Here is a 10,923-nt window from a genome sequence, read left to right as displayed (position 1 = left end):
AAGCCATAAGCCCACTGGTGGAGAGAAAAAGAGAAGGGAGTGAGGCAGAGTGGAGTGGGAGAGTTTTTCTCTCAGTCTCTTGAGCAGTGGGAGAGTTCTAGGATGTCATGGTTGTTTTTCCCTCCCATTTACCTGTATCATCTCTGATCTGAGGGGTGAAACCACTTTCTGGGACCTCTGGGCTCTGACAGTATGGAAATCACCCACTGACAGAAAGATATTTGAAAGGCACTCTGATGCATTTAGAGCTTCCATTTTGTTCCTTCCTGCTCTCTGGGATTGGTTTAATAATTTGTGTTGTCAAAATTCCTAAAGTGATTACCAAACTTATTTTCTTTCCAGGCTCAGGCTGCATGAAGAAAAGGTTATTAAAGATAGGCGACATCATCTCAAAACCTACCCAAACTGTTTTGTTGCAAAAGAACTGATTGACTGGCTGATTGAGCACAAAGAGGCTTCTGACAGAGAGACGGCAATTAAACTCATGCAGAAATTAGCAGACCGGGGCATTATTCATCACGGTGAGTGAGATGGCTGCAGTCAAGGTAACTTGGGAGGAACCAGAGGACTAAATCTTCTATTCCAGATGTGAACCTACCCATATAAGAAAGAAAACATTTTAGTTTGTATTGTCTCCCATGTACCTCTTCCCAATTATGTTCTCTTCCCCCATCCAAGAGGCATTTTTCTTTATTTCCATGGACTTTTTTACCCGTTTCCTGTCTGTATATGCATCTCTAGCAACCTATCACGTTGTTTTAAGTATTTTAAAGCATCATACAGAGGCACATTTATCCTTTTGCCACTTGGGCAACACACTGTGAGATTCATCCATGTTAATGATATATCTCTTGTTGGTTTGTCCATTTTCACTGTTGTGTCATATGCCATGTGTAATGATGCCATCATACCTTTATCCATTCTCCTCCTGATGGACAGTTAGGTTGTTTCCAAGTTTTTGCTGTTACTCTCAATGGTCTGATGAACATTCCTGAACATTTGTCCTTGAACTGTCCAACCCTGGTTGAGACCTTTCACATGCTATTATTCTCTTGGGCTGGAATGCCCTTTCTTTCCATTTTTGACCAATTTCTATTCATCCTTCAGGTCTTCACTTATGTGCAGACTCTGCAGAGAAGCACACATTCCACAAAACTGGGTTACTGGGGTACTAGCTACTCCTCCTTTGGGCTCCCACTGCGATCTCACCTCACCTTTTCATAGCCTTATCATACCATATTTTAATTATATGTTGACGTTTCTCTTTATCCCACTACACTTCACATTCTTAAGTGATGCCTGCCCCAATAGCATGCTCAAGAAGAGTTTGTGGAATGAATAATGAATTGAATTTTGTGAACCTTTTAATAGATAATATTGATGATGAGGGGGATGATGATGGCTAGTAATACTGAGGGCTTATTCTGTACCAGGTACTGTGCTAAGTACTTTACATGTATTAAATCATATAATAGATGCTTGTGTGCTTGAAAAATTAGGGAGTGAAACAATTTTTAGTTAGCATCTACTTCATTTGAATAATTGGAGTTATTTTTTTGCTCATTTGCCTCTCTGTGTATATTGTGTTTCAGTGTGTGACGAGCATAAGGAATTCAAGGACGTCAAACTCTTCTACCGCTTTAGAAAGGATGATGGTACCTTCCCCTTGGACAACGAAGTGAAGGCCTTCATGAGAGGACAGAGGCTATTTGAGAAGTATGTTGCACATGAACTCCCCCACTGTAAACCTGACTTGTAGAGAAGCAAGGCTATTTCAGTCTTTTATCATTTTGACTTCAGCCTGGCTCTTCCTTGCAGGATGGTTACATAACTGTTCCTTTTAATAGGAGAGAATTCTATCACTCATTTGCTTTTCTCTTCACTAGAAATTAAATTGATTTCATAAGATTCTTAATAAAGAATCTACTTAAGTAGTATTTTCTATATTTAAGTCAATTTAACAAAACTTCAGAAGTGAAAACAAAAGGATGGAGCTTGATGTTTGCCATCAAGTGACACAGTTGCCCATTCTCTTTTAAATACTGTTGTATAACTTGGAGGTTTAGTCTTGTAAATGGCTAGAGAAGCCATATCATGTACAGGAGAAGTTCAAGTACAGGTCAAGAGCTGAGTGGTGAGAAAACTTCAGATAGCAGGATGTCTAAGAGGAATAATCTCTCAGCTCTTTGGAAGAGATGAATATACTGTAGCCCAGGAGTATCCAGTTGGTGGATCTTGAATCTCCCCAGTGGCCTGTCTCTGAGCTGATCTGTTATTTCCATGGCTTCTTTTCTATCCTATCTTCCTTGTTTTTTTCCAGGACAATCATTAGAGAAATGAGTACAGGAGCAATGGTATTTCCTTCTTAACCCTGACTGCCTTTCAAGCTTTCAGGAGTTGAAAAATATGTATTTATCACATAAAAGAGCCTACTGTATGATGAGTGGGTTGATGAGATGGGGAGAGAGGCCTGGGTGGTCAGATAAGTAGCATGATGGTTCAGAGCCAGACAGGGTTTGAATTCTACCCATCACCTTACCTTCCTAAATCTCAATGTCCTCTTTTATGACATAGGATTGGTGATAGACCTACCTCCTAGGTGTTTAGTGTTGTTGTGGGTATTAAAAGAATAAACTCTGTCAAGTACTTAAGCATTTAGCTCAGCATCTCTGGGATGTAATCAGATTCCCCCAAATGCTAGCCATTTCAGATATTAACGTGATATTGATGACCACCCTCGGTCTGTCTCTCCTGTGTTTTGCCTCTATCCCAGTTCTGTTCACCTCTGTTTCTGGAGCTGGTATTGTCCAACCACTCAATGCCCGATATGTAATAGTTCTCCTATAACTTGCTCTCTATATTGAAGTATAGCAAATCCATCATCTCCCTGACTCACGTGAATTTGCATGGAAGGGATCCATCAACACCTCCATTTGTATACTTGAGTAGGTGTACATGTTTTGTTGCTGGTTTTTTTGTTTTGTTTTGTTTTAGTTTTTTAGTTTCTTTTGGAAAATTCTAGCAGCTGTTAGTTATTTAGATTACCATGATGGTCCCTTCAAACTATAAGATTCCGTGTTGTCAAAAACATACATGTCAGTTCCATGGAAGGAAACCACAGGATTCTGTAATACTCTCCTCCAGCTACAGCTCATCTCTTGGGATCTGGGCAACCACACTTTGGGAGCAGGGATTAGTAATAATTGAAAATGTCTGACAGAGAACTGTTCTTGATTATTGGATGGGTATGATGGTGAGACAAAAATAAGAAAAGCTGAAGAAAGTTGCTCATTCCTTCTAGAAAACACACTTAGTCCAGCCCACTGTCTTTTGCTTCTCCCCTTACATCTTATGCACCATTCACGCTGAACTGTTGTGTCTCTGGACCATCCAAGCTTCCTCTCTGCCTTCAGACCATTTATCAATTCATTAAGTGTTCAAAAAATATTTATTGAGCCCTCGCCACATGCCAAGCACAGTTATAGGCGCTGGAAATGCGCCCTGAACCCAAGGCCGAGACAGCCTCTGCCCTCCTGAGCTTGCATTTCGGTTGAAGAGGCAGACGTTAAAGGGATCACACATGAAGAGGGATGTAGTCTAAGACAGGTGGTTTCCAGTGCTGGAAAGAAAAACAGACTTCCTGAAGTTGGCAAGGTAGATAGAGGGGACAGGGAAGACACCCCTGAAGAGGGGACATTTGAATCAAGTGAACCTTGTGGTATCTGGTGGAAGAGCAGCCCAGGCAAAGGGCACAGCAAAGGGAAAGGTTTTGAGGCAGGAATGTGCTGGGCATATTTTGGGACGGTAAGGAGACCAGAGTGTCCGAAGGGCACGAAATAACAGTGAGAATAGTAGGAGATGCGTTGGGGCCAGATCACATAGGATCCTTAAAGCCTTGATATGAATCGAGGATTTTGTTTAAGTGTGATGGGAAGCCATTGGAGAGTAGGGAGTAGAGAAGTGGTCATTTGATGTACTTTTTGCGTATGCTGTTCCATCCACCTGGAAGACTCTTCATGCCACTCTCAACACTTTCCCTAGCTCACTCTGACTCTTCTTGGCTTCATGTTTAATATGACCTTTTCTGAGAATCCTTCCGTACCCGCTTAGAACCGAGTTAGATGCTGCTACTGCATTACGTACCAAATAGCTGTATTAGAATTTCGTCTTTGTATGTTTACTGCATTAGACTGAGAGACTTAGGGCTACGGACTGCTTTATCCTACCTTGCATGTCTTACAGTTTAACGTGTGCCTGGCCAGTCGTAGATGGTAAATATTTGCTGAAAAGTATAAATAAAATTATGAGCGCTGGACGGGTTGATCGATATTGCTATCTTTTTCTGTGTACAATCGGCTTTCCAGTCATTAATGTTCAGTGTCTCAATTTCCACGTAAATTTATTTCTCCAAACTGCTTGTGCAATTAGCATTAGGAAAAGTAATTTAATAAGTACTTAACCTTGCGTGAACTAGCTGCCGCCTTGCAAATCTTGGCCTCTACTTTTGGTGGTTGGAACGTGCCTGGAACAAACTTTAAGGCCTTTGGAATTGATAGCTCAGTTTCTCTATTTGACCAGTTTTGTTTAGAGTGTACACTTAATTATTTTTTATGCATTTTCCTTGTTTCCCTACACATCTTTTCCAAGAATTTCAGCACGTACTATTATTTTGTAAGCTATGGATACTTTAAAGAATAACATAAAGAAGTAACTATTGATTTTGTTCATAGCTCATCTTTTCAAGTATTTTATTTATTTTAGTATTGAAGTTTTTTCCTGTTTCTTTTTTTTTTTTTTTTTGAGGAAGACTAGCCCTGAGCTAACTACTGCTAATCCTTCTCTTTTTGCTGAGGAAGACTGGTCCTGAGCTAACATCCATGCCCATCTTCCTCCGCCCTACGCATAGGACGCCTACCAAAGCATGGCTTTTGCCAAGTGGTGCCATGTCCGCACCCGGGATCTGAACCGGTGAACCCCGGGCTGCTGAGAAGTGGAATGTGGGAACTTAACCGCTGCGCCACCCGGGATCTGAACCGGTGAACCCCGGGCCGCTGAGAAGTGGAATGTGGGAACTTAACCGCTGCGCCACCAGGCCGGCCCCCATATATATATATTTTTTTTTTAGCCAGGATACTTGTTTAGGATATCTCTAACATTTGTGAAAGAAGGCTTTGCAAAATATGTGTTCCTTTTGTTGTTTTCCTTTTAAGATAATAACAATAGATAATGTTTGTTGGTTGCTAACATGTATCAGACACCCTGACTAGTCCATTTTATTTGATCATCATAACAACCCCAATTTAGATCATTGTCCTGTTTTATGGATGAGGCAAATGTGGCAGGTGGAGATTAAACCTCTTACCCAAGGTCACCTCACTAGTAAAAAACAGCTAGGATTTGAACCCAGGAGCCCAAAGCCCAAATTTATTACTACTACACTATTAAGAAATCTTAGAAAACATTTTTATTATTATAAAAGATTTATTATTATTATTATTTATTATTTATGGAGATTAAATGGATGAAATCAATGTTGACTTCAAAACCTAGTTTATCTTAAAATGGAATGTGGAGTTTGTAAATAACCAGGTATGGAATTTTCTGTAAAAACTGACCTAAAATATTCTGAGATTTTAAAGTGAATGTTGGACAAGGAGAGTAAAATGATCATGATAAATCTCTGTGGTATTCTGTAAATATGGTAACCCAGTAACACATTTTATTTATAAATTAAGCTCCTCAAGGCACTTCCATTGGATTATTTTATCTGAACTCCTTTAATAGAGCAATAATAGAGTCATAAATAATAATAGTAAGAATAGTTTAGTAAATAATGATATAAAAATACAATATAAAATCGATGGGACATTATGTTATTGCTCACTTTTCAGAAGGAGCATCTGGGACCAGAAGCAGTTAAGTCATTTCTGTGAGATGGTGACACAGCCTGAGAGGGACAGAGGGGACCTGAACCCAAGGTGGCAGGTGTGCAGGCCACTGCTGTCCACAACCTCCCACCAGCTCTGAGGGCTGGCTGTATTGTCAGTATTTCCTTTTTGCTCTCCTCTTACTTGTTTGTTTTGTATTATTAATAGAACTTTGTGAAACTTGGTGGTTTCTTGCTAGGGTGTTGCTGAAACATGCTGATTTTTGGCACCCTGGCTTTCTAATCTCTAGTGGTGTTTCTTAATCTGCTATTTTCTAGGACAAAGCTGTGTTTCCAAACCAAAATTCAATGACTCTGCCACCTTAGTATTTATGTCACTCCAGTTACCTTAACTCAGAGGTACTTGAATGAATAGTGGTTAAGGGGTGGAAGCTGGCCCTTTCAAGTTGTCCCAACATGAGGAAAGTTATAGGGGAGCTGGTGATGTGAGTCCTCCCACATAGTGAGTGACAGTGAGTGTGGGTTTTGGAGTCACACAGCCCTGGTCTCCAATGCCGGCCTCACAACTTGCTTGCTCTGTGACCTTGAGCAGGCTGCTGAACCTCTCTTATCTGTACTCTTACATGGAGATAAAGCTGGGACTCACTTGGAAAGGCTGTTGCGAGGATTACATGAGATATAATCTCTACAGTGCTAAGCACAGTGCTTGGCACAGAGTGAGAGATTGGGAAATGTTAGCTGCTGCTGTAGAGTAGTAAATAATAATAGAAATAAAGGATACCTGTTATACTTATTATCATGTTATTTTCAGATTTAGCCAAGCGTAGTGGTTAAGAGCCAGGAGCCAGGCTACCTGGGTGTGAATCCTGGCTCTGCACCTTGGGGCAAGTGGCTTCACCCCTCTCTGCCTCCATTTGCCCATCTAGTAAATGGAGGTATTGATTGTATCAACCTCATAGACTTCTTGTGGGGACTAAATGGACTAATCCATGGGAGCACACAGGACAGGGCCTATCTCAGTGCATGAGTGTATGCTCTTCATCTCCTGCTGCCAGCTGGAGGGGAGTGTGAAAAAGAGGGTGTGTGCTCCTGGATCCATGCCCAGATTTGGTCATTTTGAGGAATTCATCTAACACATTCAGGGCACCAGGTACTTTTACCAACAAGTTCTGTCAAACCTTTGCTGTGGCCAGTCAGTGGACTGAAGATGCAAAGAATAAGGTGTGACATCTCTCCAGGAGGGGCTTCTGGTTTTCCACTTAATTCTTCCTGGGCACGGATACCCCAGACACACAACACATGAACATAACTCCCGTTCTCCCAAACAGTGCAATTTTTAGTTTTCTAATGAAACTTTCATAAACAGGATAAATATCTATAACTGAAAATAACAGCATTGACTCTGCTTACACAGCCTTCAGATGGTAGAAGATATTTTGGAGTCATATTCCAAATTGCAAAACTTGATTACCTTTCAGCAGTTGGCAAAATAGCTCTCTTTAAGAAGAAAGTTGCACTCAGAATTAGAACTCAAGTGGTCTCTATACAGATAAATAGAATTAGCTATCAAAGAGAATATGAGTTTGAGGTGCAGTTTGGACTTTCCTTACTGAAACTAATGGTTCAAACGCACGTTTAGAACTAACGTTGATTCATCTTCGGACATAGAGGAGACTTCTCAATTGTAATTTAATCTCAGTCTTAATATGGGGTTGAATCCCTTCCAGGTTTGGTTCATAAAGACATTAGTTTAGTTTTTTACCCAGAGGACCTTGGTTTTCTCAGCAGCCAGAGTTTCTAGTAGTCCAGCCACTAGTAGGCCATTTATTCTGCTCAGGTGTAGACCTGATGGAAGAAGTGGTTTAAAGTACCTGTGTGCCATTAGACCTCTGTTGAGTTCCCACTGCTTCCTTTATATTCTCTCTTCCATGGGACTGAAGGAAAATATAAAGGAGAAACTATATCCAAAGAGGAAAAGCTCTTTTGTGTGTTTTATCTTATCAGAGGTTTCTCTACCATGTGCCCCTGGGATCTTTTTCCTGTTCCCTCCCAGTGCCTGGCACAATAAATATTTGTTGAATGAACAAAGGACTCTACATGCTGTGATTGCTCTGAGCTGCTGCGCTTGTACCATGAAAGAGCTGCAGAGAGCTTGCTTTTAATGACAAGCTAGTAGCCAGCGGTTTACCTCGTCTTGCCTCTTCAGAGTGTACAAAGGATCGTATCCATTAATATGTTTGATCGTCTGTACGACTCTGTGAGTTATACCCAGTAGACACAGTTAATCCCATTGTAGAGATGGGGGATATGAGTTAGAGAGAGGTTTGATGACTGATGTAACCCTAAAATATGGAGCTGGAGTAAAAAAAATAAAGTCACCAAGCTTTTGATTCCATCTTGTTCCATTTCTGGTATAGAAGTGCTTTGCAAACTGAGATCCTCAGTTCTGCAAATTCACTCAAATTTTATGTTCAAAGTATGTTTAAATTATTTTACAAACTGTAATAAAAATACTTTCTAATATGTTATGTACAACATTTTCACAATTCACTTGTGCTGCCCAATTAATTAGTGGTTTCATAGAGTCTTGGAATAAATGTTTCCTGCCTCCTTGGTTTATTTGAAGAGTGTCCTAAGATTGCAGTGTAAGTGGGTTAAAAGTTGTTACCTTGTGCAACCGCTTATCTGGGTGACAAGGCATGATTTCGTTACTGTATAACTAATGCCAAGAGCTGTTAAGAGCCTTGAGATTTTATCCTACTTGCAAGGTAACAAGTTTGCCTGCCGCCATTTCATGGATGCTGGCAGAAGACAGAAGACCCCTGAGGTGGGGACAAAGAACAGTTTATTTCTCTCAGCAATAGCAGTAGCCAAAGTATGATTATTTTCTTGACTGTTCCCCAAGCCTCAGTTCCACAGAAGAGTACAATGAGGGTCAGATGACACCTGTATGGATTGGGTTACAGAAGAGGAACTCCAAGCTTGAGGAACCTGGATCTTTTGTAATGGCCTTCAAACAAACCTGCTTCCTGGCTCAGAGGGAGACATTATCTTTCTAATACTAGGCAGTAAGCAAACCTGCCCTTTTGCTTCAGAGGGAGACACTATCTTTATCTTCCAAGGATGTTCATTATGCAAACATTCTTGAAAAGATAGTCTAGAACACAAGCTGTCAGTTTTTATGTGTGCAAGATGTGAGCCCCATGTGAGAGATCTGTGGAGAATATCTCCCGCAACTAAGACAAAATGCACAGATTAATTGGATTTTGTAGCTGATCATTGGGGGAGGAATAATTATCTTCACCACTCCTCTTATTTCTCTGGTGTTTTTGTGTTAATCAAAAGCACTGTATAGATTTCACTGTTTAACTTTTATAAGTAAATGTTGTGGTATAGACATGAAATTAAAAAATGGGATTTTCTTCAGGCCAGCCCTGTGGTATAGTGGTTAAATTCAGTGCGCTGCGCTTCAGCAGCCCTGGTTTGCAGGTTTGGATCCCGGGTGCAGACCTACACCACTCATCAGCCATGCTGTGGCAGTGACTCACATATAAAGTGGAGGAAGATTGGCACAGATTTTAGCTCAGGGCTAATCTTCCTCAGGAAAAAAAGGGAGGGCGAGGATTTTCTGTAAGATTTTATCTGGTAACAGAGGTTAGTTCAGTTTTAAAACTATACTATTTTTAAAGGGCCGTCATCTCTTCTCACAGGATGTCTAACCACAAGTTTAGATAAAAAATGTAAGTGGTTTCGTTATGCAGCTCAATGTAGAGTCATGGGAAATTTTTCATCTAGAACTGTATCCTTGTTGGATACTCCTAGTCATCTCCTTTCTTCTTTTCTTTTTTTAAAAAAATTTCTTTATAGCAGGCCATGCAAAGTTGTATGTTTTGCCTGACAAGTTATTCAGATGTTTAATAATTTGCCCATTAGGGGTCCTGGACTCGAGAGGCTACATAAGTCAAACTCATTGTTTTATCATTTTAAATATCAACAAAAATTTTATTCAAGTGATTTCTCTATCCAAATACTTCCTTATAAATTAGAAGTGTAGTTTAAAGTATGTAAGAGAGTTGTGCATGCATGTTGAAAGCAACCAGCCCTAGTTCACCTAATTTTGTTGATTCTTTTGTTTTTTACAGCTGCATCCTCAGCCTGCCAAGGAAGGGCCATCTAGGAGCCAGCCTCATGGCTAGTTTGGTCCAGGTAGCTGAGCTCAGCCTTCTGCCTCAGGAGTAGAACTAGCCAGTGACTATGCATTTGGTTATGCCCAGGGACTGGGAAGTGGGGGTAGTGAAATGCATATGGGAACACAGAGCTGTTGCAAACACAAAAAGGGGTGATGCAACAACTTCACACTCATTAGCATGGCAATTACAAAAACACAAAACCAAACCAGAAAATAACAAGTGTTGTCTAGGATGTGGAGAAATTGGAATCCTTGTGCCTTGAGAGTGAGAATGGTATAGCTGCTGTGAAAAATGGTATGGTGGTTCCTCAAAAGATTAAACATATAGGTGCTGGCCCCATGGCCAAGCGGTGAAGTCTGCACCCTCCACTTTGGCAGCCCCAGGTTTCACCAGTTCAGATCCTGGGTGCAGATATGGCACCACTCATCAGGCCATGCTGAGGCGGCATCCCACATGCCACACTAGAAGGACCCACAACTAAAAATACACAACTATGTACCAGAGGGCTTTGGGGAGAAAAAGGAAAAATAAAATCTTAAAAAAAAGTTAAACATCTAATTACCATATGATCCAGCAGTTCCACTTCTGGGTATGTACCCGAGAGAACTGAAAGAAGACACTTGAACAGATATTTGTATACCCAAGTTCATAGCAGCATTATTCACGATAGCCAAAAGGTCAAGGTGATCCGTGTCCGTTGATGGATGAATAGGTAAACAAAATGTGGTATATAAATGCAATGGAATATTATTCAGCCTTAAAAAGGAAGGAAACTCTGACATATGCTACAATATGGATGAAAACATTATGCAGGTTAAATAATCCATTAAAGAAAACCTTAAAGAA

At 40.5% G+C, this 10,923-nt stretch overlaps 1 protein-coding gene across 1 annotated transcript in view; it reads left to right on the top strand.

Annotated features, from left to right (window-relative positions):
- The window catches only part of DEPTOR (DEP domain containing MTOR interacting protein), a 140,651-nt gene that overhangs the window by 41,293 nt on the left and 88,435 nt on the right, over positions 1-10,923 (top strand). Inside the window, exons 2-3 of the mRNA XM_046642223.1 lie at positions 343-521; positions 1,593-1,716. Coding sequence (XP_046498179.1) covers positions 343-521; positions 1,593-1,716 — 303 coding nt within the window. The remainder of the gene's footprint in view (positions 1-342; positions 522-1,592; positions 1,717-10,923) is intronic.

Source organism: Equus quagga, chromosome 16 (assembly GCF_021613505.1).
Source record: "Equus quagga isolate Etosha38 chromosome 16, UCLA_HA_Equagga_1.0, whole genome shotgun sequence".
Lineage (NCBI taxonomy): Eukaryota > Metazoa > Chordata > Mammalia > Perissodactyla > Equidae > Equus > Equus quagga.
The sequence above is the reverse complement of the archived record's forward strand: the minus strand, read 5'-3'. Positions and strand labels throughout refer to the sequence as shown.